Source organism: Ailuropoda melanoleuca, chromosome 14, assembly GCF_002007445.2.
Source record: "Ailuropoda melanoleuca isolate Jingjing chromosome 14, ASM200744v2, whole genome shotgun sequence".
Taxonomy (NCBI): Eukaryota; Metazoa; Chordata; class Mammalia; order Carnivora; family Ursidae; genus Ailuropoda; species Ailuropoda melanoleuca.
Window position 1 is genome coordinate 10,700,548 of NC_048231.1, and position 25,683 is coordinate 10,726,230.

General features: G+C 39.9%; 1 protein-coding gene across 3 annotated transcripts in view; it reads right to left on the reverse strand.

The window, feature by feature from the left end:
- Nucleotides 1-25,683, reverse strand: part of DCAF5 (DDB1 and CUL4 associated factor 5) — a 91,768-nt gene that overhangs the window by 58,814 nt on the left and 7,271 nt on the right. For 2 of the 3 annotated variants that reach the window (XM_011222059.3, XM_002917023.4), the window contains exons 2-5: nucleotides 5,843-5,986; nucleotides 3,222-3,258; nucleotides 2,185-2,324; nucleotides 350-479 (exon numbers count right to left, since the gene is read on the reverse strand). In XM_011222059.3, coding sequence (XP_011220361.1) covers nucleotides 350-479; nucleotides 2,185-2,324; nucleotides 3,222-3,258; nucleotides 5,843-5,954 — 419 coding nt within the window. In that variant the 5' untranslated portion in view covers nucleotides 5,955-5,986. The remainder of the gene's footprint in view (nucleotides 1-349; nucleotides 480-2,184; nucleotides 2,325-3,221; nucleotides 3,259-5,842; nucleotides 5,987-25,683) is intronic. The other variant, XM_034642814.1, reaches the window with a different exon arrangement.

Sequence of the window (25,683 nt, forward strand, 5' to 3'; positions counted from 1 at the left end):
CAAATTATCCCCCTCCATCCCCTCTATGCCCCCCCCCCAACAAGAGCTCCCAGGCATCTGGGGAATCCTGGACCTAAAAATAGAAGGCAGTACTGAAGGGAAGCTCTCATCTATTTGCCTAGAATTGACCTGTCTAGAGTCAGATTACAATTTATGACTCTCTCGGAAAAGAGTATGGATTTCTCACATTGCCTGTCCCTTGGGGACAGGGCTCCACCATTATATGTTAGGAGATGGCCAATTGAGATCAACGGCCAAACAGGTTCTCACAACCCTTGCTGGCTGATCACATTACCTGAGAGTTGAGGCAGGGGCAAGTTTTAACACCATATGAATAAAGGGGGCTCACCTCTGAGGTTTTCGAATATCCCAGAGTCCCACTCCTTCCTTTGAATTGGCTGTGGCCAATAACCTGGGCTCCACAGGGTTAAACATGACACTGTGAAAAGCTGATGGATAGTTTGCCAGGCAGAAGGGCTCTGTGAATAGAGAAATGACAATCAGCCCCATAGCTCATTCAGCACCTCTGGGCCAGAGGCAGGCAAAGCAGGAATGTGACCCTGTAGAAACTGCCCTAGTAACTGGAGCCCCAAAGCAGTATGTCATCCCAGCAGTCACCCTGCTCACAAGGACTAGCACACACACTTTGCACACACAAAGTCTGAAAACAGCAACTCTAACACATATGAACAAATCTGAAGCTGTAATACTCAGAAACACTGAGTATGCTACCTCTTCAGATCCTGTGACAAACAGATGGTCACAGGAACCGGGAAGGTAAGCTATTTTACAGTAAGAAAGATTGACTTCCACATGCATTGAAAAAATTCACAACCAATTACTGGTAGGATTATTGTACCTTAATCCAAATTTACTAGTTTTAGAAATTAAAAGTTTTAAAACTATACAAAGATTTAATGAAGACAAAGCAGAACAATGAGAAAACTGAAGGCAAGAAAAACAATAGCATGGTCTTCCCTTCTCTCTAAATTGCTCCCTAAACTGAAGAGAAAATAGCCTCAGTCTAGAATTTTACGATTTCATTCCCGGTATTGGAATATTACCAAAAAAAAAAAAAGGCACCTAACACTTGAACTCTTACATCCAGCCAGCTCCTAATCAACTTCACTTAGAAACCCTGTAGCGCTCTGCCTGTGTTAGCGTGCTCCAGGCGAGGAAGGAATCACTGCTACCCAAGGACATACTCTTGTGGAAAGTGTTTAGAAGCAATAGACGGCACACTCCCCAGTCCAGGATTTCCACATGGGACATTGCACAGGCCTCTGGACAGTCCAGACAGAGGAGGCTCTCACCTCCCCAGTACATGGTGATTCAACTACAGCTGCTCCTTGCAGCTACCTTATCTGCCTGAGCCCAAGAACAAGCTTTTCTTACAGCCTGAGTCTCTATGATGGGCACAGCCCCGCACGTTAAATGCTCTGAACACAGAATAATAAAAAGATCCAGACCCTGTCAGACAAGACAGACAGGAAATTAATTCTGTGTACACAGGTATGATCACGACAAAGCTACACTAAAGGTGGGGCCGGGGAGGCACTGAGGGTAACGCTGCAGGAAAGAGTCTTTGAACTAAGGCAGAGTTACAGAGTGAATGCTCTATGCAGGAAATGAGATGAAAAGATGCATTTCCTGAAAAACTTCAGAGAAATTCAACAAAACAACTTTCATTTTACACTTCAGAAGTGCAAAGAGCACATCTGGAGAAGGCACTCACATGGACAATCCCCCTTAAACGGAGTGCATCTGCCATCATTTTCAGTTTCTATACACAGCTGAAATTCGGACGCGAGCACAGAACACCCCCGTCCTCTGTAAATAACCTAGAGCCGTGCATGTCAGCCCCACACACAGCTGACCCCTAGCAGCTGCCCTCCACAGTGAAGTCCTGCATCTTCCACTCCTTGGCGCCACTAAACACCAAGGTACTGTGGTTTTCCGATAGGTCTACGGGTCTGTGGAGGCTCACAAATGGCTAGAGAAGGCCTGAGAAAGGTGCCTCGCTTCTGGCTCAGACGTAGGATGGGACTTCTAGAGACACGCATTTATGCCCCACCATGCCCTTTACATCTCTCCCACTCAGGTTACTCAGGTCATAAACTGCCTCTGCAATGAACCTGACAGCAAACTCTTCTTCAACACTCTCCACAAGCCCTTTGACCCTACCTCCATGGGGAGACTCCCGGATGTCCCAGATGAGAACTCGGCCATCATCTGAGGAGCTGGCAAAAATGTTGTCATTCACTGGGCTCACCGACAAGCCATATACCGCATCTTCGTGAGCAAACACATCCAAGGTCTCACTGCTGAGAGACAGAGAGCAGAGAGAGGCACACAGGCACACACATGCACACAAAGAGTGCAAAGTCCCAGCCCCGGAGTCCCTCACGTAGGACTCTCCCTCATTTCCAGTGCAAAGTCAATCAATTGAAACCCAAAGGATGTTGTATTTCCTTAAAAAGTAGGTACTCAACTTTCAGGTAAAAAATAAAAATTTCATTAGGAAAACTTTTTATAGATTTCATGGTGAGTTTGTTTTTTTACACTAAATGAGCATAGCTGAAAGTGACTCAATAGATGAGTTCAGTGTTTTCACCTCCTGCAGAATGTATCTGCTTCTGTACATTTGGGGGTGGTGCTTGATTTCCAAAAACAAGGGAGCACTTGAAAGCAGCCAGATCTGATATCAGCTGGGGAAGAAGAGGGTGGATGTGGCTGTCTGGTACGTGAGCAAGAGCACGGCTCTGGGACCAGGCGGCCTAAGTTCAGATCCCAGCACCACTTGACCTTAAGTTACCTAACATCGCTACAGCTCAGCTTCCTCGTCCACAATGAGACCGGAATAGTACTGCTTCATAAAATCATTGTGAGGGTGAAACTGATGAACACATGCAAAGCACTCAGAATAGTATCTGGCACATAAAGATTAGTTATTATTATGTTGTTGTTTCCTTCTCTTCCAACCTCTCCCTTTAAATTTTCACCTAAAAAGTGTAAGTTCACTCCAACTTTACAAATCCTTTTCTTTTTTTTAATCAAAATTTTATTTCAAAATTATTACAGAAATCTGTTTCAGAAAAGGACAGCTGGCTTCATGTTATTTCCTTCGAAAAACCAACAACTACTTTGGTCTAAAGAGGTGTTTGCCTCTCTTCATATGAAAACCAGAGTCAGTCACCTTCACATACCAACAATCTATTTACCTTTCGACATCATGGAGGATAACTTGCTCATCATTTCCTGTAAGGGAGAAAAGCAGACATTTGATAATTCCTGCAAAGTGCTACCTGTCCATATCATAGTATGAAATTTTAAAGTTTTCAGAAAGCATATGAACAAAGTCAATGTTAATATAAATTAGGAGCATTAATTAGAAAAAAGTTTTGTAAAAATAATTTAGAAGGATATAAAGAATTTTTGAAAGACTAGTAGCAACTAGATATAACGTAAGTTTCCAAAATGAATTATTCGATGGATTATATATACATATATATGTATACATGTATATACATATATATATAATATAGAAACAACAAAAAACTGTGGCCATTAAGAAAAAGAATAAAAAGAGTAAATGATCATGGACAAATTAATTAATTCATCCAAGCTAGCTTTTTTTTTAAAGCAAAACACTCAACTGTGAGACTTAGAATACAGATAATCTATGCCTCAGTTTTTTTATCTATAAAATAGGGATAATGATTGTACCTGCTTCATAGGGTCACTGCAAAGAGTACATTTGTAAAACCATTCAGAATAGGGCTGAGCACTTAGTAAGCCCCCAATAAATGTTTGCTACTATTCATATCCTTATCATCTCATAGCATTAAAATCTGATGATAGTGTGATTATAAGTGATAGGAAAGTTTTCATTCACAACTTTTTTCTCTTGCATTTTTCTTTATTCCATCAAGGAATCTAAAAATACTACATTCACAATATGTGTAGTCCTGCCTTCAAAGGGTTTATATAACCAAACATAAAAACCTGAATATGAAAAGACAAAAGTAAAAAAATTCCCACTCTACACTGAAAGCACGACCAACAGTCACTTAAATAGAAAGTAATAGTAGCAGTAGAGATGTGGCCCGGGACATTTTAAATTCCTGGCTATAAATTCTATTGTGGGTGCATACCAAGTAAATCAAACTCATACTAATGTCTTCCAGGTAACAGGCACAGCTGAGGTGCTAGGGTACAAGAAGAGGAAGACTGTGCCCAGCCCTTGAGGAACTCCCAGTCCATCTACACAAACAACTAATAATGACAAAATGGGTTACTTGTTGTGGTGATATGCTCTATAATGGGGACACAGATAAAGGAGCAACTGTTTCCTTAAGGAGCAGGTTGAAAGTACATGGCAGAAAAGAAGAATGTTTTTATGGGGAAGAAGACATTTGAACAGAAACTTCCATAACTCAACACTCTTACCAATGGAAGACTTAGGGGAATTGGTGGGGACTGGACAATTAATCATGACCCATGAAGGCACAGCAAGAGCAAACGATACAAGGACACCTAAGATGGCGAGTGGTTTAGTGGCTAGAGTCCAAGTTGCTGGGGAGGGAGATGAGGCTGGAGAAGTAGACAGAAGTTTACACTTAATCCTGTGGACACTGCAGGGTCAGAGGTTCACATGGTTAAACTTTATTTTTAAACGAAAACTTGTGATAAATAAGAAGGAGGGTTAGAGACTGGTTGCAGAAATCACAAAGGCCACTGCAACAGTCCAGATCAAAGATAAGGACCTAAACCAGGGCAGTGGGTATAGAAAGATAGCAGAAACTAAGAGATGAATAGGAGAGGCTTTCAAGTCTAGTTGCTGAGTGACAAGATATGTAAATGAAAGAAAGGGAAGTCTGAGGATGACTTCAAGATTTCTATTAGGCTAAACCATGTGGAACTGTCATTTTTATAGTTAAAGGTGCTTCAATACTAGCAGTTTCTTAAAGTTAAACCTAATAGCTTAAATCATTAGGTGAATGCTGACAATAACTGAGAAAAGGAATCCAGGGAACAAGAGGAAATATTTGTGCAGGAGAGGAGGACTAGTAATTTTGGTTTTAGAACTGCTGCACTTAAATTGCTTTTAGAACACATAGGTAGATATTCCATGGGAAAACCTGCAGTGCAAAAGAGAAGTCAGGGCTAGAAATGTGGTGGTCAGAAAGGAGTCTGGTTGATAGAAGACATCACCAAGAGGCTGGCTTGAGCACAAGCCATTCCAATTGTACCCTAACACAACGTTTTTCAAACAGGAGCCATCCATGGATCAGGACATCAATTTGAGTAACAACCTTTAAGATCTTTAAAAATAAAATAGAATTTTTAAAAAATCAGAATGTACCACACATAGTAAGGTTAAGTACTATTTTAAATACATGTGTGTGTGTGTTTCTGCATGCCAGATTGCAATGTAAAAAGTTTTCTACCAAAAAAGAAAGAATGAGAGTGAAGGATCAAAAGAACAGAAGGAAGAAAAGGAAGGGAAAGGGAAAGGAAAGGGAAAGGAAAGGGAAAGGAAAGGGAAAGGGAAAGGGAAAGGGAAAGGGAAAGGGAAAGGGAAAGGGAAAGGAAAGGAAAGGAAAGGAAAGGAAAGGAAAGGAAAGGAAAGGAAAGGAAAGGAAAGGAAAGGGGGAGGGAGGAATTGCTCTCATATACCTGTCTAAACTGCTACAATGAAGAAAAGATAAGCTATGGGAAACCAGTAATTCTACAGCTTAGTGAAATAAAGGAAGAAAAACAAGGAGTTATTTTAGCACTCCTTTATCTAAAATCTCAGCCGCAGTGAATTGCCCAAGGGAGAAATCTCCCTTCTTCTCACCTCCAGAGAATACTTTGGTGTTCCCACTGTTGAAGGCCAGGCAAAAAATGTTGGAATGGTGCTCTCCTTTCAGCTGTATGGGCTTGACTCTGGAATGGATAGCTTGTTCCATGTGCCATAGCAGAACCCGGCGGTCATCTCCTCCTTGAGAGGGGAGTAAGAATCTAAGGTTAAAATGGCTGACTCTCAGTTTTGCCAGCCTTGAATCCCATCCTTTCCAAAACTGCAACTCCCCAACTCTGTTAAGATTCTGATGGGGCACATAAACCCAGGCTCTACCCCCTTAACCATCAGTAGACACATGGTCTCTAAGCCACTCACTTTTCCCCAGGAAAACTTGAACAGACCTATAGAAATTGAAAGGGATAAACAATGATATTGAAACCCTCAAAGCCACCCTATTCCTGACTTTCCAGAGACTCAGTTGTTTAAATATTTCTTCGCTTGGGGTGCCTGGGTGGCTCAGTCAGTAAAGCATCTCCCTTCAGCTCAGGTCATGATCCCAGGGTCCTAGGATCGAGCCCTGTATCGGGCTCCCTGCTCAGCGGAGAGCCTGCTTTTCCCTCTCCCTCTGCTGCTCCCCCTGCTTGTGCTCCTTCTCTGTCAAAGAAATAAATAAAATCTTTAAAAAATTTTTTTTAAATAAATAGATATTTCTTTTCTTGCTACCTAAAATCCTTCTATAATGGCCCCCCCATCATTTTTGTCTAACAGACGTTGAGTTGGTTTCTAACGCTTGCAACCAAAGAACTCTACAGTAATATTTCTAAGCATACTAGTTTTCTTTTCTTGATGTGATCGCACTGACTATGGGACAGCATGCAAATGACAACTAAGGAACTGCCTGTCACAGCATGATCCAGATAGAGCCTAGCTCGCATGAAGCCCAGTCTAGCTCTTTCCTCTGCGTAACTTGCAAGTCTGAATTAAATGAGCAGTATTATACTGCATGAGCCAGCTCCTAAAGAATGAGAATATGTATATTCTGTGTATTTTTTATACTTCCAGATGCATTAAGAATGTCTGGAAGGATGAATACTTTCAAGTGTTAACAATAATTAACAGTGGTTACCATTTCCAGGGAATAGGATTAAAAGAGGGGAAAAGAACAGATTGGAGGGCTTTTACTTTTATTTGATATATTTGGCACTGACTTTTTATAACAAGCCTATGTTATTCTCCTAATAAAAATTTAAGTTACAAAAGGGGCAAACACAAGCAGCAAACCACAGCAATCTCTGTACCTCTTCTTCCCCTCCTCCATTCCATATAACAGCTACAAATTACAGCACATCCATATAAGGGCATACCATGCAGCTATGAAATCAGTAAATCTGTAAGAACTAACTTGGAAAGATGTCCAAAGGTCTTCATTAAGGGGAAATGTAAGGTGTAAAACAAAATGTGTACCAAAATCCATTTTGTGTAAAACAACATTTTAAAAACCTCCATGACCAAAGGAACCTTGTCAATTTTGTATACTGTGGAGTCCCCAGCACCTGAATGAGTGCCCCCAAAGAGTAGACTTTGAATTAAAATGCTCATATTTGCATATCTATGCTTATATTTGCCTATCTATATAGCTATAAAAGAAATTGTTTATAGTGGACACCACCTCCAGGCTAGAGTTGGAAAACTTTTTTTTTTTTTAAGATTTTATTTATTTATTTGACAGAGATAGAGACAGCCAGCAAGAGAGGGAACACAAGCAGGGGGAGTGGGAGAGGGAGAAGCAGGCTCCTAGCAGAGGAGCCTGATGTGGGGCTCGATCCCATAACGCCGGGATCACACCCTGAGCCTGAGCCGAAGGCAGACGCTTAACCGCTGTGCCACCCAGGCGGCCCGGAAAACTTTTTTACTGTGGTAAAATACATATAACATGGAATTTACCATCCTAACCATTTTTAAGTATACAATTCAGTGGCATTCACTATATTTGCACTGTTGTGCAACCATCACCACGATTCATCCCCCGAATCTTTCTATCATCCCAAACTGAAATTCTGTCCCCAGTAAACAATAACTTCTCCCATCCCCAGTAACCGCCACTCTACTTTTTGCCTCTATGAACTTAACTGTTCTAGGTAACTCATGTAAGTGGAACCATACAATAGTGTCGTTTTTATTCACTTTGCATAGTATCTTCAAAGATCATCCATATTGTAGCATTCTTTTTTGAGGCTAAATAATATTCTGTTATACACGCACACCATATTTTCTTTATCCATTCATCCACTGATGGACATCTGGGTTGTTTCCACCTTTTGGCTATTGTGAATAATGTTGCTAACAACATGGGTGTACAAGTATCTGTTCAAGTCCCTGCTTTTAATTCTTTTGGGTTTCTACCACTGGGAAACTTTTATATTTTAATTTTTACTTACTTTATACCTCCCTGTAGTACTTGACTTTTTTCCATAAACATATTTCCTTTTATAATAAAAAAAAAATCAAAGAAGAGACAGTGGCCAAGTCAAACTTATTCTCTCTCCCCTAGAAAGAAGCTGCCTTTGCTCCTTCAGTTCCTTCTTTCTTTCACTGTTGGTTAAAATCAAGTTCTATTCCTCCTCCCCCTTCATTGTCTACCAAACTGAACCCTTAAGTGCGACCCAGTGTTCTGTGTTTATGATTTGCCTATTTCAACTATGGGTTCTCTGGCCTGGGATGGTTATCTAAATTCTGTATCTTGGGGCGCCTGGCTGGTTTAGTCAGTGGAGCATGCGACTCTTGATTTCAGGATTGTGAGTTCAAGCCCCATGTTGGGTGTAGAGATTACTTAAAAATAAAATCTTTNTTTTTTTTAAAGATTTTATTTATTTATTTGACAGAGATAGAGACAGCCAGCGAGAGAGGGAACACAAGCAGGGGGAGCGGGAGAGGAAGAAGCAGGCTCACAGCAGAGGAGCCCGATGTGGGGCTCGATCCCAGAACGCTGGGATCACGCCCTGAGCTGAAGGCAGATGCTTAACGCCTGCGCCACCCAGGCGCCCCTAAAAATAAAATCTTAAGAAAAATTCTATATTTATTTTAGGTTAAAGTCACAAATACAAAGGCTGGGGTTTTTGTTGTTTTCTTTTATGAATAATGACACAGAGGAGTTTTTCACCCTATTAATAGATTTATTCAGGCAGTGGGCACTTTAGTTCTCCATAGTTCTACTCTTACTGTTTTTCCCCAACACTGAGGCCACAGGTCAGGGACCTATCATGGCTTTTGCTACTGTGTATCCTCTATTACAGAAGTATTTCTCTGTACCCATTTCTCTATCTAAAGTGTAAAATTAAAAGATAAAAAGGCCCACATGTTTTTTCTACTTACTCATGTTTCTAATTTAATCTCTCTGAGCCTGAGTTTCATCAAATATAAAATGGGGATCACAGCAGCTCTACCCGCATGGACTTTATAGATTATAAAGCCAAGTACAAGAGGGTGAAGTAACTTGCCATGGTCACACACAGTAAGTAATGTGGTTGAGTTAAGATGCAAAAGCAAGCAGTTAAGACTCTATAGCCTCCATTCTTTTTTTTTTTTAATTAATTAATTTATTTTTTTATATTATGTTAATCACCATACAGTACATCCCCAGATTCCGATGTAAAGTTTGATGCTTCATTAGTTGCGTATAACACCCAGTGCACCATGCAATACGTGCCCTCCTTACTACCCATCACCAGTCTATCCCATTCCCCCACCCCCTCCCCTCTGAAGTCTTCAGTTTGTTTCTCATAGTCCATAGTCTCTCATGTTTCATTCCCCCTTCTGATTACCCCCCTTTTCTTTATCCCTTTCTTCCCCTACCGATCATCCTAGTTCTTATGTTCCATAGATGAGAGAAATCATATGATAATTGTCTTTCTCTGCTTGACTTATTTCACTTAGCATTATCTCCTCCAGTGCCGTCCATGTTGCAGCAAATGTTGAGAATTCGTTCTTTCTGATAGCTGAGTAATATTCCATTGTATATATGGACCACAGCTTCTTAATCCAGTCATCTGTTGAAGGGCATCTCGGCTCCTTCCATGATTTGGCTATTGTGGACAATGCAGCTATGAACATTGGGGTGCATATGGCCCTTCTCTTTACTACGTCTGTATCTTTGGGGTAAACACCCAGTAGTGCAATGGCTGGGTCATAGGGTAGTTCAATTTTTAACTTTTTAAGGGACCTCCACACTGTTTTCCAGAGTGGCTGTACCAACTTGCATTCCCACCAACAATGTAGGAGGGATCCCCTTTCTCCACATCCTCTCCAACAATTGTTGTTTCTTGCCTTGTCTATCTTTGCCATTCTAACTGGCGTAAGGTGGTATCTCAGTGTGGTTTTGATTTGAATTTCCCTGATGGCTAATGATTTTGAACATTTTTTCATGTGTCTGTTAGCCATTTGTATGTCTTCATTGGAAAAGTGTCTGTTCATATCTTCTGCCCATTTTATGATTTGTTTATTTGTTTCTCGTGTATTGAGTTTGAGAAGTTCTTTGTAGATCTTGGATACCAGTCCTTTATCTGTGGTGTCCTTTGCAAATATATTCTCCCATTCCGTGGGCTGTCTCTTAGTTTTTTTGACTGTTTCCTTGGCTGTGCAGAAGCTCTTTATCCTGATAAAGTCCCATAAGTTCATTTTATCTTTTATTTCTCTTGCCTTTGGAGATGTGTCGTGAAAAAGGTTGCTCTGGCCGATGTCATAGAAGTTGTTGCCTATGTTCTCCTCTAGAATTTTGATGGATTCCTGTCTCACATTGAGGTCTTTCATCCATTTGGAGTTTATTTTTGTGTATGGTGTGAGAGAGTGGTCAAGTTTCATTCTTTTGCATGTAGCTGTCCAATTTTCCCAGCACCATTTATTGAAGAGACTGTCTTTTTTCCACCGGATGTTTTTTCCTGCTTTATCAAAGATTAGTTGCCCAAAGAGCCGAGGGTCCATTTCTGGGTTCTCTATTCTGTTCCATTGGTCGATGTGTCTGTTTTTGTGCCAGTACCATGCTGTCTTTGTGATCACAGCTTTGTAGTACAGCTCGAAATCCGGCATTGTGATGCCCCCAGCTTTGTTTTTCCTTTTCAACAGTTCCTTGGAGATTCGGGGCCTTTTCTGGTTCCATACAAATTTAAGGACTATTTGTTCCAGTTCTTTGAAAAATGTCCTCGGTATTTTGATCGGGATAGCATTGAAAGTGTAGATTGCTCTGGGTAGTATGGACATTTTAACTATGTTAATTCTTCCAATCCATGAGCATGGAATATTTTTCCATCTTTTTATGTCTTCCTCAATATCTTTCAAAAGTGATCTATAGTTTCTAGCATATAGGTCCTTTACGTCTCTGGTTAAGTTAATTCCAAGGTAACGCATGGTTTTTGGTGTTATTGTAAATGGGATGGATTCCCTAATTTCTCTTTCTTCAGTCTCGTTATTCGTGTATAGAAATGCAACTGATTTCTGGGCATTGATTTTGTATCCTGCCACCTTACTGAATTGTTCTATAACTTCTAATAGTTTGGGAGTGGATTCCTTTGGGTTTTCCATATAGAGTATCATGTCATCTGCAAAGAGAGACAGTTTGACTTCTTCTTTGCCGATTTGGATACCTTTGATCCCTTTTTGTCTTCTGATTGCTGTTGCAAGGACTTCTAGTACTATGTTGAATAATAGTGGCGAGAGTGGGCATCCTTGTCGTGTTCCTGATCTTAAGGGAAAGGCTTCCAGCTTTTCCCCATTGAGAATAATGCTTGCAGTAGGCTTTTCATAGATGGCTTTTATGAGATTGAGAAATGTACCCTCTATTCCTACACTCTGAAGGGTTTTAATCAGGAAAGGATGCTGTATTTTGTCAAATGCTTTTTCTGCATCAATTGAGAGGATCATATGGTTCTTGAGTCTTTTCTTGTTGATATGATGTATCACATTGATTGATTTGCGAGTGTTGAACCATGCTTGCATCCCAGGTATGAATCCCACTTGGTCATGATGGATAATCCTTTTAATGTACTGTTGGATTCTATTAGCAAGGATCTTGTTGAGGATTTTGGCATCCATATTCATTAGAGAAATCGGTCTGTAATTCTCCTTTTTGAGGGGGTCTTTGCCTGGTTTGGGGATCAAGGTAATATTAGCCTCATAGAATGAGTTTGGTAGCTTTCCTTCTGTTTCTATTTTTTGAAATAGCTTTAGGAGAATAGGTATTATTTCTTTCTTTGAATGTTTGGTAGAATTCCCCAGGAAAACCGTCTGGGCCTGGAGTTTTATTATTTGGAAGGTTATTTATCACTGACTCAATTTCTTCATAGCCTCCATTCTTAACCACTATTCTACGTTGCCTGCCTTACAGAACCAAAAATAAACCATAAATGACAAAGAAGTTCATCTAATGGACAACTGAAGGGATTCCCCACCTTGGTAATGCGACTCACAAATGTATAAGTCAGAATAGAACAAGGGAGCATAGGAATAAAAATAGATGCTGGCTGAACTGGAGTAAACTGAGAGACCAGGAACAGGGAGGGACCAGGAAAAGACTGCCTGAATTTAAGGATTCTAGCAATACACAAAACTGGCAATGGCTTAGTATCCAAAATATACAAAGAATTCCTGCAAATCAATTTTTAAAACTATTAGGAAAAGAGGCAAATGTGACAATTCACAGAAGAGGAAATCCAAATAGCCAAAAAATATTACAGAGGATCTCAACCTCTAAAGTAATCAGGGGAATGCATATTACAATTTAAATACATTCCTACAAAGTGCCACAAGGAAATGTGCAAGAATGTTCACTGCATCACTGTTTATAATAGCATAAAGCAAACAACATATTCACAAATATATAAATTAATAAGTTCTATTGGAATACAAATACAAATTAAATCTAAACCAAATAGAACACCATAGAGCAGTTAAAATGAACTAGAAATATGTGTAACAACATGAATAAATCTTGAAAACCTAATGGTAAGTAATAAAGTTTCAGAAGGATATGTAAAAGATAACATTAAGTATATATTTTTAAATACATAAAAATAATTTTATAACTTTGTATAAGTTATACCATATATTGTTCGTAAACACATCTAGTAAAAATGGACTTCGACTGTATCTGTAAAGTTTCATTTCTTTAAAAAAAGACTACAAGCAAATTTAACAAATTGTCAACATTTTGTCAAATCCAATTACTTTTTTTGCTTTTTTAATTGATTTTTTAAATTTCATGTATTTAACATACAGTATTTTATTAGTTTCAGGTGTACAATATAGTGATTCAACAATTCTATGCATTACTCAGCGCTCATCTCTCTGCTTTTCTTTACGTTTTATGATATTAAGGAAGTATAGTTATGTCTCTCTTATTTTAAGTAGGCTCCACGCGCAACTTCAGGCTTGAATTCACAACTCTAAGATCAAGAGTCACATGCTTTATTGACTATGCCAGCCAGGTGCCCCAGTATTGTTATGTATCTTAAGTATAATAATGGCATTGTGGTGCTGTTAAAAAAGAAAAAAAGTGTTTATCAATTAGGGATGCATACTGAAATAGGCGAAATAGTATCTCTGGGATTTCCTTTAAAATATTCCAGAAAAAAAAAAAAGGTAGGGGGAATAGGTTATCAATAAAATGTTGGTAATTATTACAGTTGGGAATACTATACTTCCATGAATGTTTGAACATTTACATAAAATAAAACATTTCGGATTTTTTAAATGTTCATGATAGGGGTGCCTGGGTGGCTCAGTCGTTAAGCGTCTGCCTTCGGCTCAGGGCGTGATCCCGGCGTTGTGGGATCCAGCCCCACATCAGGCTCCTCTGCTAGGAGCCTGCTTCTTCCTCTCCCACTCCCCCTGCTTGTGTTCCCTCTCTCGCTGGCTGTCTCTCTCTGTCAAATAAATAAATAAAATCTTTAAAAAAAATAAAAATAAAAAATAAAATGTTCATGATAGAGGGGCGCCTGGCTGGCTCAGTCAGAAGAGAATGTGACTCTCAATCTCAGGGTTGTGAGTTTGAGCCCACACTGGATGTAGAGATTACTTAAATAAAGAAAACTTTTTAAAAAATGTCATGACAGAAAAGGAAAAATGAAAACAAGACTCCCCAGGATGGGCTGGGATACTCATGGCAAAGAAATACAGAGCTGATGGCACTTGTATTCATTCACTCAGACCAATGCCAGGCAGCACAACCTCTCCTGAACTGGAGCAGCTTTAAAAAAAAACAGTAATATCTACACCTATGCACTTTAAAGACATAACCACTCTCTGCTAAGGGTCTTCCGGCATCATCCAGACAGCATTATCTTTAGTGTTCATTCTAGACATTGATAGGATGATTTAATTTTGCCAAACAATGCTTAGTAATTTAAAATACATGGTTATTTGTAGAATGCCTTGGGATCATTTAAAATGATGTGTCCTTAGTATCTAACATGATGATGACAGCCCAAGTCCACAGGAGATTGGAATCACTGAGGCAGAAATTATGGCTGTGGCAGGGCTGCTGCTTCTACTTTGCCCTCAAGGTTAGTGTCAGAAGAAGTAAGGTGCACTCCCCCCCACACACGCACACATTAATTTCCTTAGGCAAGGTATTAAGAGTTCTGTGCATGGGGCGCCTGGGTGGCACAGCCGTTAAGCGTCTGCCTTCGGCTCAGGGCGTGATCTTGGCGTTACAGGATCGAGCCCCACATCAGGCTCTCCCGCTGGGAACCTGCGTCTTCCTCTCCTACTCCCCCTGCTTGCGTTCCCGCTCTCTCTGGCTATCTCTCTCTCTCTCTCAAATAAATAAATTAAGAAAAAAAAAGAGTTCTGTGCAATGACAACACTTTTCAACCATGTACTGACAAAAACCACAGTGGGCGCAAACTAGGTCATCACCTGATATTGCTGAGCTACTTTTAAGCCAGTAGAGGGAGCATAACAGCTGTGGCCAAATCTCTGACCCCACAAAGCAAAGGAGGGCTGGTGAAATAAGGATAAATCAGTTCAGAACCTGAAAAAAACTCGATAGTTCTCCTCTCTCTGTGAATCATCTAGTCAAATTCAAAAGAGTAGAGGTGTATTGGATGCTTCCATGCAGAGAGACTGTCGGACCTGCAAATAATCCAGGTGAAGAGTTTGATCCTTTAAGCCAGCTCTGCGAGCCTGATGGCCGGGTGCTTCCATGGGGTTAACCCCAGTCTCTCTAGGGCTTCTCTGGGGGAGCACAGGGACCTCGTAGGAAGGAAAGGCCTTTCTGCTTGGCACCAGGACCAGGCAAGGGACAAGCAGAGGACAGGGCTTCTAAGCCTGATTTCCTCATGAACAAATGCTTAGCTTTAATTCATCTGAGAACGCCAAAGGAACATAGCTATTCTGACACTGGTCATTTTGGATTGATTTAATTCTGCACTAAACTCACCAACTCATCTCAAAATGTACTATAATCACATTGTGGCAGCAGTTTCGTAGTTAAAAAAAACCTTTTAAGGTTTTATTTATTTGACAGAGAGAGAGAGGAAGCACAAGCAGGGGGAACAGCAGAGAGAGAGGTAGAAGCAGGTTCCCCGCCGAGCAGGGAGCCCGATGCAGGGCTCCATCCCAGCACCCTGGGACAGACCTGAGCCAAAGACAGATGCTTAACTGACTGAGCCACCCAGACACCCCACAAAAAAAACTTTATATTTAAAAGAGTACTCTTTCAGGGTGCCTGCATGGCTCAGTCAGTTTAAGCATCCGACTCTATCTCAGTTCAGGTCTTGATCTCAGGGTCATAAGTTCGAGCCCTGCATTGTAAAATAAATAAATAAAAAAGAATACTCTTTCAAAGGGTCCTGAGCTATAATATAAGCAAAAACTATACAAGACCTCATAGCATACTGTAACAGAAGTTATTATTTAAAATTATTCTTTTTTTTATAGTCCAGAAAAGCTGAGGCCCAGAAGGAAAAGAATTTGTTTTGGGCCTCTTCACAAATTCAGCCAAGCAGAGGACGGGACTGAGAAAGCATTCTGAAACTCAGGATCAAATATGCCTGCAGCATATTATCTGAAGAGCAAGAGACTAAACCATTTAAAAGGCCATCAGAAGTTGGGTTAAAATTACTGTTCAATGAAACAAATCAAACACAAAAGGACAAACACTGTACAATTTCACTTATATGAGGCATCTAGTCAAATTCATAATGACATAATGTAGATGGTGGCTGCCAGGAGCTTGGGGGGAGGGGGACAACGGGAAGTGGTTGTTTAATGGGAACAGAGTTTCAGTTTTGCAAGATGAAAAAGTCCTGAAAATGAATGGTGATGATGGTTCCATAACAATGTGAATGCACTTTATGCAACTGAACTATACAGTTAGAAATAGTAAAAATGGTAAATTTTGTGTTATGTGTATTTTTAAAAGATTTTTTATTTATTTATTTGACAGAGATAGAGACAGCCAGCGAGAGAGGGAACACAAGCAGGGGGAATGGGAGAGGAAGAAGCAGGCTCATAGCGGAGGAGCCTGATGTGGGGCTCGATCCCATAACTCCGGGATCACGCCCTGAGCCGAAGGCAGACGCCCAACCGCTGTGCCACCCAGGCGCCCCAGTGTGTTATGTGTATTTTACCACAATAAAATGCAAAAAAGCTGATTGTTCACGTATGTACCATGTATTGGGACACGTAGGGGAAAAAAAAAAAGCATGAGGCACTTCTGTCTGTACTGACACGGAATAATCACTAAGATAAAAAAGTGTTAGCAACTGTATTAACTATTCAAAACACTATTTTCTTTTTTAAAATGGGATTTGAGCCAGGATTTTGGGTCCTAGCAAAGGTGGTACTATGGAAGGGTACATGAAGTAAGTGCAAGCTCTAGAAGAAAAGTGCACAGATGCACTACCCATGTGTCCCTGGGCGAGTTATTCTACTTCTCTAACCTCAGTTTATGATTCTAAAACGAATAAAATACCAACTATCTCGCAGGGTTGTGTGTGTATTGAGATAATGTAAAAACACTTACCCAGTGCGTCATATATTAGATATACAGACCCCTCAAAATGTTCTAGTTTCTTATACGTATCATTCATGAACTTGTCCGAATGTTTCCAACTCTTGTTTTAGGTGGCATAAGGGTATGAATAGCATGATACATTTTTCTAAGATTTTATTTTTAAGTAATCTCTACACCCAATGTGAGGCTTGAACTCACAACCCTGAGATCAAGAGTTACATGCTCTACTGAGTCAGTCAATACCTTGATACATTTTAATAAAAAAAAAAAATACATAAATTCACACATGGAAGGGCAAAATCAAAATGTCTAACAGAGGTTACCTGTTGGGAATAGCAATTTTAGTTAATACCCTTTTACATTGTAGGGGCACCTGGGTGGGTCAGTCAGCTAAGCATCTGCCTTTGGCAGATTATTCAGCCTGACTTAAATCTTTTTAGCCTATTTACTCCTTCTTTGCAGTGTATATAATCGCCACTCTGTGAAGCCAAACTTTTGTGTGGCCCATAAGTCTCCTGAGTTCTAAGACGCAGCATGAAGATACAGAGGCAGAGCCGGTGGGCCACACAGCCAGCCACTTCAGTGACTGGGAAATAAAGTCTGTTTTGCTATTTTCCCAAAGATGAAAATAATTAGCATTATTATTAGTACAGAAATTCATTCACATACATCTTTGCTTGTGAGGTAAGAATTATATAAACCCTTTTTCCAGATGAGCATCAGAGAGAGATATTGACCTGCTAATAATCCAAGGAGCTACGCCGGGAGCCTAAACCAAGTTGTATCCGTCTTACCAAAGTGGAGAGGCCAAAGCACTACTAAGAATTTTAAGTGAGTCTGCCCTACTGCATTACACAGGAAAGAAAAGCATTTTCCATTTTGTCTCCAATTTTTTTTTCCTAGAGATGCCTAGCATTTTGCTGGGGGTTTTTCTTAAGTCATTTTCAAGTGTAGAGTTTTGTGGGATTAAATACATTCACATTTTCACATTGTTATGCAACTATCACCACGACCCATCTCCAAAACTTTTTCGTCTTCCCAAACTGAAATTCTGTATCCACTAAATAATAAATCTCCATTCCTGCCTTCCCCCTGCCCTTGGCAACCACGATTCTAACTCTATAGAGACCCTCTTTCTGCCTCTATCAGTTCAACTACTCTAAGCACCTCATAAATGGACTCATAAAAATCTTTCCTTTTATAATTAGCTTATTTCATCATCATGTCTTCAAGGTTCATCCATACTGTGCCATGTGTCAGGGTTTCCTTTTAAAGGTTGAATAATATTCTATTTTATGTATATACCACATTTTGTTTGTCCATTCATGCTCCCACCCTTTGGCTACAGTGAGTAATGCTATTATGAACATGAGTGTACAATGTACAAATTATCTGCTCAATTCCCTGTTTTCAATTCTTTGGGGTTTATACCCAGAAATGAAATTCCTGGATCATATGGTAATTCTGTTTACTTTTCTGAGGAACTGCCATATTGTTTCCCACAATGGCTGTGCCGTCTTACATTCCTACCAACACTGCACAAGACTTCCAATTTCTCCACATCCTCACCAACACCTGTTATTTTCTGCTTTGTTTTGTCTCATTTCGTTTTTAAGTAATAGCTATCCTAATGGGTTTGGAGTATTTGCTGGCCTTTCTGACCTTCAAATAATAGACCAAAATGACTCTCCTTACTGAATATCTTGAAGCACATCATGCAGTCTGTTATTTTTCATTATTTAATTTTACACTTACCTACTGTGAAAGTCAGTAATCAGGGTCACCTGGGTGGCTCAGTCCATTACGCATCCCACTCTTGGTTTCGGCTCAGGTCATGATCTCAGGGGTCATGAAACTGAGCCCTGGTTTGGCTCTGCTGCGTGTGGAGGCTGCTTGAGATTCTCTCTCTCCCTCTCCCTTTGCCCCTACCCTCCCATGCTCTCACTCTTAAGAAAGGAAGGAAGACAGAAAGAAAGTCACTCACTGTTCTCACTCACTTCCCCCAGATAAAAACAGTTGCCTGCAGTTTATCCTTATTGGTTTGGTGTTTCACTACCGGAAGGAAATGATGTCATATATAAATTTGAGATATTTATATGCATATTCTCCTCAAATCACTTACAAAAACATTAAGAGCACTACTCTCCATTTACCCAAGCCTGCCACTTCTGGAATTAGACCTATTTTAGATGTAGATGTAGCGTGAGGCAGTACAGCATTCAAAACCACAGGCTCAGAATACAAGTGCATAGGTTCAACTCTCAGTGTTGCTACCACTTACTAGCTGAGAGCCTTCAGGCAGATTACTTAACCTCTCTCAATTGTATCCTTTCATCTGCAAAATTGAGAAAATAACTCTACCTGTTTTATACTGTTACGTTAGGATTAATGAGATAGATCTGTGTGAAGGGCTTGGACCATTGCCTGATACATAGTATGAGCTACAGAAATGTTAGCCAATCATGTGCTGTTTGAACTCGAACAATAGCTAACTTAGCTAAATCTGCTCTGGGCTAGAGGCTATCCTAAGGGTTTTACATTTAGTGGCTCTTCTAACGCTTTTGCTTTTAACAATCCTATGAAGTAGGTATTGTTGTTATCCTTATTATCCAGATAAAACTACAGAAAAGCTAAATAACCTGAAGGTACACAGCAATCAAGAGCGGGAGTTGGGATCTGAATCCCAGCCAGGTAATCTGGCTCCAGAGACTGTGCTCCTTACCATGATTTAGCCTCAAAACAAATGAGTGACACCTGTCAGAATAAGGGGCGGCCTATAACCCTTTTAAAAAACAAGCCACTATACAGCTCCAGCCAGTTATTGCCATAGAGGAATGCAGCCTCAAGGTTGCCTGATCTTTGAATTTTTCAAAAGCCAACAACCTAAGGGGAAGGCCTTTTTAAAAAGATTTTATTTACTTACTTTGAGAGTGTGTGCACATGTGTGCGCACAGGGGTGCGGAAGGGCAGGGGGTGAGAGGGAGAGAATCTCAAGCAGACTCCCCTACTCATAACCCTGAGATCATGACCTGAGCCTAAACCAAGCGCCGGTTGCTTAAGCGACTGAGCCGCCCAGGCACTCCTACAGACTAAAGGATTTTAATGTAACAGACTGAAAATTTCTCTGATATGGTTTCAGGTTCTACCTTGCAACTAATCTTTAAGAAAATTCCACTTGTTGAGTTTTGATATAATCTCAAAGAATATGCATGGTTATCTGATAAGGCATTAAAATACTCTCCCTTTTCTAGCTACATACCTGTGTAAGGCTGAATTTTCTTCATATATGTCAGCTAAACCAACATTTCACAACAGATTAAATGTAAATGCCTTGATAATGTCTATTATGATACTAAAGAGTTGGAAAGAGGTAATAAGTTACTCCTCTCACTATTTTTTATTTTGGAAAATAGTTACTTTTCATTAAGACATTATTATGTTAATATAAAGTTTATTATTTCTTTCTTAAATGAATTTTTAAGCTTTATTAGTTTTAAATTCTAATACAATAAAAACTGATAAAAATGACCTACATAAACTGAAGTTCTTTGAGGTCTTCAATGACTTTTAAGGGGTACTGAGACCAAAGAGTCTAAGAATTTTTTATTTAGACAGTGATTCTCAACCAGAGTGCTCTCCTGCCTGGACCATCTGGCAACGTCTGGAGACATTTCTGGTCAACACAGTGGGGGAGGTGCTACTGGCATATACTGGTTAGAGGCCGGTGATGCTGCTAAACATGCTACAAGCACACGACAGCCCCCACAACACAGAATTACTGAGCCCCAAATGTTAATACTGCTGAGGTTGAGAAACACTGCTTCTGAGAAATATTCAATGACATACCAAAAAAAATGTTAATATTGAGAAAACAGTTACAAAACAGCAGAGATGACCTAATTCCAATTTTTAAAAAATTTTTTAAAAATTTATTTATTTGAGAGAGAGAGAGGGAAAGAGCATGAGAACACAAGCAAGAGGAGGGGCCAAGGAAGAGGGAGAGAAAGAATCTCAAGCCGACTCCCTGATGAGCCCGACCCAGGGCTCCATCCCAGAACCCTGAGATCACGATCTGAGCTGAAATCAAGAGTAGGGCTCTTAACCAATGGAGCCACCCAGGCACCCCTCAATTTTATTTTTAAAATATGTACACGTGCATACAAAAAAGGCTAAAAATATGTCCCATGTGTCAAAAATGGTCATCCTAAGTGGTATACTTCCTTTCTTTAAATGTCTCTTTATTTTCTGAATTTCCTATAATTAATACATGATCTTTTTAAAAACTTATGAGTAAGTGGGAAGCTTGTCTTCTAAATGCCCTATTCTATTGACTTGCATGATTCAACAGGAAATTCTCAATAATAAAGTATGGAATTAGTGAAATGTCAAAGGGCAAAAGCTCCTCAAATAGAGCTAGGGGAACACTAAAAACAGATTCTTGGATCTCAACAACAGTAAGGACTTACAAGGAAGTTATTAAGATAGTACAATGCACTGTTAGGTACTTCCAGACCACAGATCATGTACAATGTCCAGTCTCACTTCTTCTGCCATACAGAACTAACCTGGACAATATGATCTCCTGATTATATCACAGACACTCTCTTCATTTATTGTGAGTAGTTTCTCATTTTTTCATTTTTTAAAATAAGAACACTACCTGCCTGACTTTTGCAAAATACCCTGCATAAGCAACATTAACAACATAATAAAGCTTTCTTTTCTCTTCTTGAGCAATTCTAAAAAGGTTGAACCAATGCAGGCCCAGTGCTTTTTAGTCCTTTTAGGAAGGCACACAATACCCACCCACAAGCAGGTATAAACACAGATGTCAACACTGAGTCTCAAGGACTGTTTGAAGCTGGTTGTCAAACATGCAAATTTCAGCTGTTTCTTGCCAGTATGTGGAAGGCAAAAACACATGCTTCAGCCATCTATGGCAGCTAGTGATATCTGTACTAAACCATGAAACTTGGTTAAGACACCTATAAAAAAAAAAAAAAGAAACACAACAGTCCTCAGAGGTTCCAATTAGTCACTTGGCCTTAAGTAGTAACATAAAAGATACAACTGAAATTTAGATACAAGACCTGAATGGAAATCCAGAATGAGAGAAATTGTATAACAAGATCTGACAGGCACCTAGGTTTGCAGAAAATTCCTCCTCCTGAGTAATGTTCTTGGAAGGAAACAGACTTTCCAAAGTAAGGGAAGTATAGGCAGACTAAGAATTAAAACTGAAGACTCAGCCAGAGTGACAGTCTGCCTCCAACCTGGAAAATCTCTACTGACTCATCTCTAAAATAACAGGCACTGCCAACTTAATCAAAACCACCATGTTCAGGGACAATGAAACTGCAGACAGAAGGCAGTAGCAGAAGGGCGCCTGGATGGCTCAGTCAGTAAGTGTCCAACTCTTGATTTGGGCTCAGGTCATAATCTCAGGGTCCTGGGATTAAGTCCTGTGTTGGGCTCTGCCCTCAGCAGGGAGTCTACTTGAGGGTTCTCTCCCCACCTCTCCCTCTGCCCCTCCCTCTGCCCCTCCCCCTGCTCATGCATACGCACTCTTTAAAATAAATAAACCTAAAAAAATAAATAAGGAAAGAATGTAGTGGCAGAGGAAGCCAACGAAAGAGTTTAACACTTTACTCGAGTAAAGTCCTTCAGAAACCCGGAGACTTTACCTACTGAGACCCAATCAGAAGACTCCGATTCAGATTTTAATCCTGACGGTACTACTTCTAGTCGTAAACTACAGATCACTCTACTTCTTTGCTCCTCTGTGTCCCTATATGTAAAATTAAAAGCTTCAATTAGATGACCATTAGTCTTTTCCAGCAATAAAATTCTATGATTCTACAGAGAGATAACGTTAGTAGTAAAAGATCACAGTGACAATGGTGAAATCAGGAGTCTAACCCAGATCTCGTAAACTTCTTTATTGATGTCATTTCACAACATGAAAGACATTCTAGAGCCAACTGGCCATATACCTGAAAAACCACAATTCCTGAAAATCCTTCCAAGGCCCATTCTATACATTTGAGGGGCCAACTTTTAATCTAAATGTATTCTGGGTGCTGCACAGATACTCCATAACATGGAGTTTTAATAACATGGTTTTAATATCAATATCACACCCACATTTTGGATTAAAAAAAAAAATCTCAGGAAAAAAAATCCCAACTCAGTGGGGAATCATTCCCAAAAACACCTTTCCTTAAAATCAACTGCAAGAAAACCACCCACAGGAAGACTTTTTAAAAAGGGAGAAGAATGTACAAGTGAACAGAACAATAACTATAAGAGGAGGTATATACAAACGAAGGGGTAACTGACTAGGCCCTGGATGTGGCGTTTTTTTAATGGTTTTAGCTGCCTCTACTCCTTTCTAATAAGAAAGGAAGGGACAAATGACTGACTAACCAACCACTTTGTCTCTCAGGTTCAATCCAGTACCTTAAACGTGGCAGCTCAAAGACCTGACAACAGAATGGAGGCTTGGAGGCTTTCTCACCAGAGGCATTCATTCTTAGGAAGAGCTAAGAAGAGTAGAGCTTTGGTTTTACTTGAATACCAGGCAGCTCAGGTGATTATGAGTTGGCCATGTAACTGATCACTGAAACTAGGACTTTAAAATGAAAGGAGCACTAATAATTGTACTGGGACAATGGGGGAATTAGGATAGTCCCAAGTATCCCAGGTATAAAGGACCCCAGCCAACAGCAAGGTAGGCAGGGGACATACAGAGTTAGCTTATCAACCATGTGAGGAAATCTTACCTCACTGTATCAAGAGGTAGGAACCCAACAGAAGCCAAAGGCAAGATGGGAATCAGTCCTTCCACCAACATCTCTGCTACTAGGATCTGTTATAAACCTATCAATTTCCTCAGATGCCATTTTCTCGTCGATTCCTACATGCCCCAGCCCTCCAGAATATAACTTCCATTTTAAAATTGTCCCTAATAAGAAAATAATACTCAGAGCACACGGACTTGACCTCCAATGCATATCAACTCTGCATCCTCAGAGGTACGTGATAGAATCTTGGGTATCAACACTGCAAAGTGCAATGAGTGAATAAGGTAGCAAGGAAAGTATGTCCGTGAAGGTATGGGAAAAGCAGATAACAAAAGTGACAAACTGCTGTTGTCAAGTCTTTCCCTGAATTCCTGACTTAGGATAACTGATGTGAAGACCAAGTAGAAGCTAACCCTCCTTGTTAACCCTAATCTGCGAATAACCTTGGAAAGGGAATGCCTTCTTTTTCACAAAAGCAGAGTGAAGTTGCTGGTGACAGAAGTAAATTTTATTTGCAAGAACGCTATAGTTCAAGCTTACTAAGGATTAAACAGGCTTATCATCTGGTCTAGGAGTCATACCTTCCTTTATGATATTGTGTCTGTGGCAAAGCACTTCCAAATGACTTACCAGTGCTCTTTGGGCAAATTATCCTATGTTACATTGTTTAAACCTTCTTCCAAAAAGCACTTTATCATTATTCATCAATGTCCTTATGAGGAGACACCTATTTCTTTTGGCTGAAATCAGGCAAATGTACTCAATCAGCATGCTTTCAGCAGATATCAAACTCAAATTACAGGCTCAGTAAATAGTATGAGTCATGTATGTTGTTTGTACTCTGGTTGGGCTAAGGGAGAAGAGGAACCAAACTGGTAACCAGAATATACCCACTCCTAATTATACCTCACTAAAGCAGGTGAGTTTAACCCAGTGTGAAGTTACATGGTTTATGTAAACAATTGTGGAACTCGCAAAGTGTAAGGAAGGAGACTTTAGATGACTGCCGAGATTACATCCAGGTAAAGTGATTTCTAGCACCAAGAGAGATCTGCTGGAGGGGTGAGTGCAGTATCTATGACCAGAACTATGCTTATTGGCTCAAAGCCCACTGATCCATCCCCACAGCTACATCCCCTCCCTTCATTTACACAAAATGGGGGAGGGGGAAAGCAGTTATCAAAGTATCACAGTGAGAGCAGCAAGAGAAGAGAATATAGGGGAAAAGTCAGATCCTACAAAATAGTCTAAAAATTTCAAAGCAGTCAGCAGCACGTCTCAGCTGCTCCAGCAGACCCAGGCTGCAAACCCAGCACCACTGCAAACTACAGGAGCCTTGGAAGTCACTTAACTTCTCCACGCCAGTTTCTTCATATGTAAAATAAGGATAACAGCACTAACCCTACCTTAGGAAAGGTTCTTGTAAGTATTAAATGTGGTCACATATGTAAAATATGCCTGACATAAGAAATACCCCCAAATGATACATGGTAAATGAATAACATGCTCAAAAATTAGCTATTTTTATTGTTTAACATTTATCTTTGTGAACAGCAATGCCTCAGGTGAGGCATTCCTTTTTAATTTGGTGGACCCTGGGGAGCACAGTAGATTTTTTGAGGGATCAACAGAGGATGTGTGATCATGATAGTTAAGTTTTAGGAAGCTTCTGTTGGCAGCAGTGAATAATAAGTATTAAAGGTGAAAAGAACAGAAACTTGGGAAGCAGCTATTGGAACCAAATTTTCTACAAAGACCAAGGTAATAGGCCAAGGTAATCTTTTTTCATCCCAAGAATTATATTTCACTTCATTTTAACCAGAAACAATGAATTCCAATATCTATTCTTCCACCAGGGAAGGTTCTCTGCATTATAGAACCCTCAGCAGTCACTGATCAATGTCCTTTCTTGATTTTTTTAACACTTAGTTATGACAATTAAACAAAACTTTCAAATGCCTATGTCTTTCTAGACTATAGATAACACTGGCTATTTTCCAAGTGGCAAATAAGACATAAAAAGTGCTTAGCAGACAGCCTGGCACACATCATAAGCTAAATAAATACTAAGAAAAAATAATTCT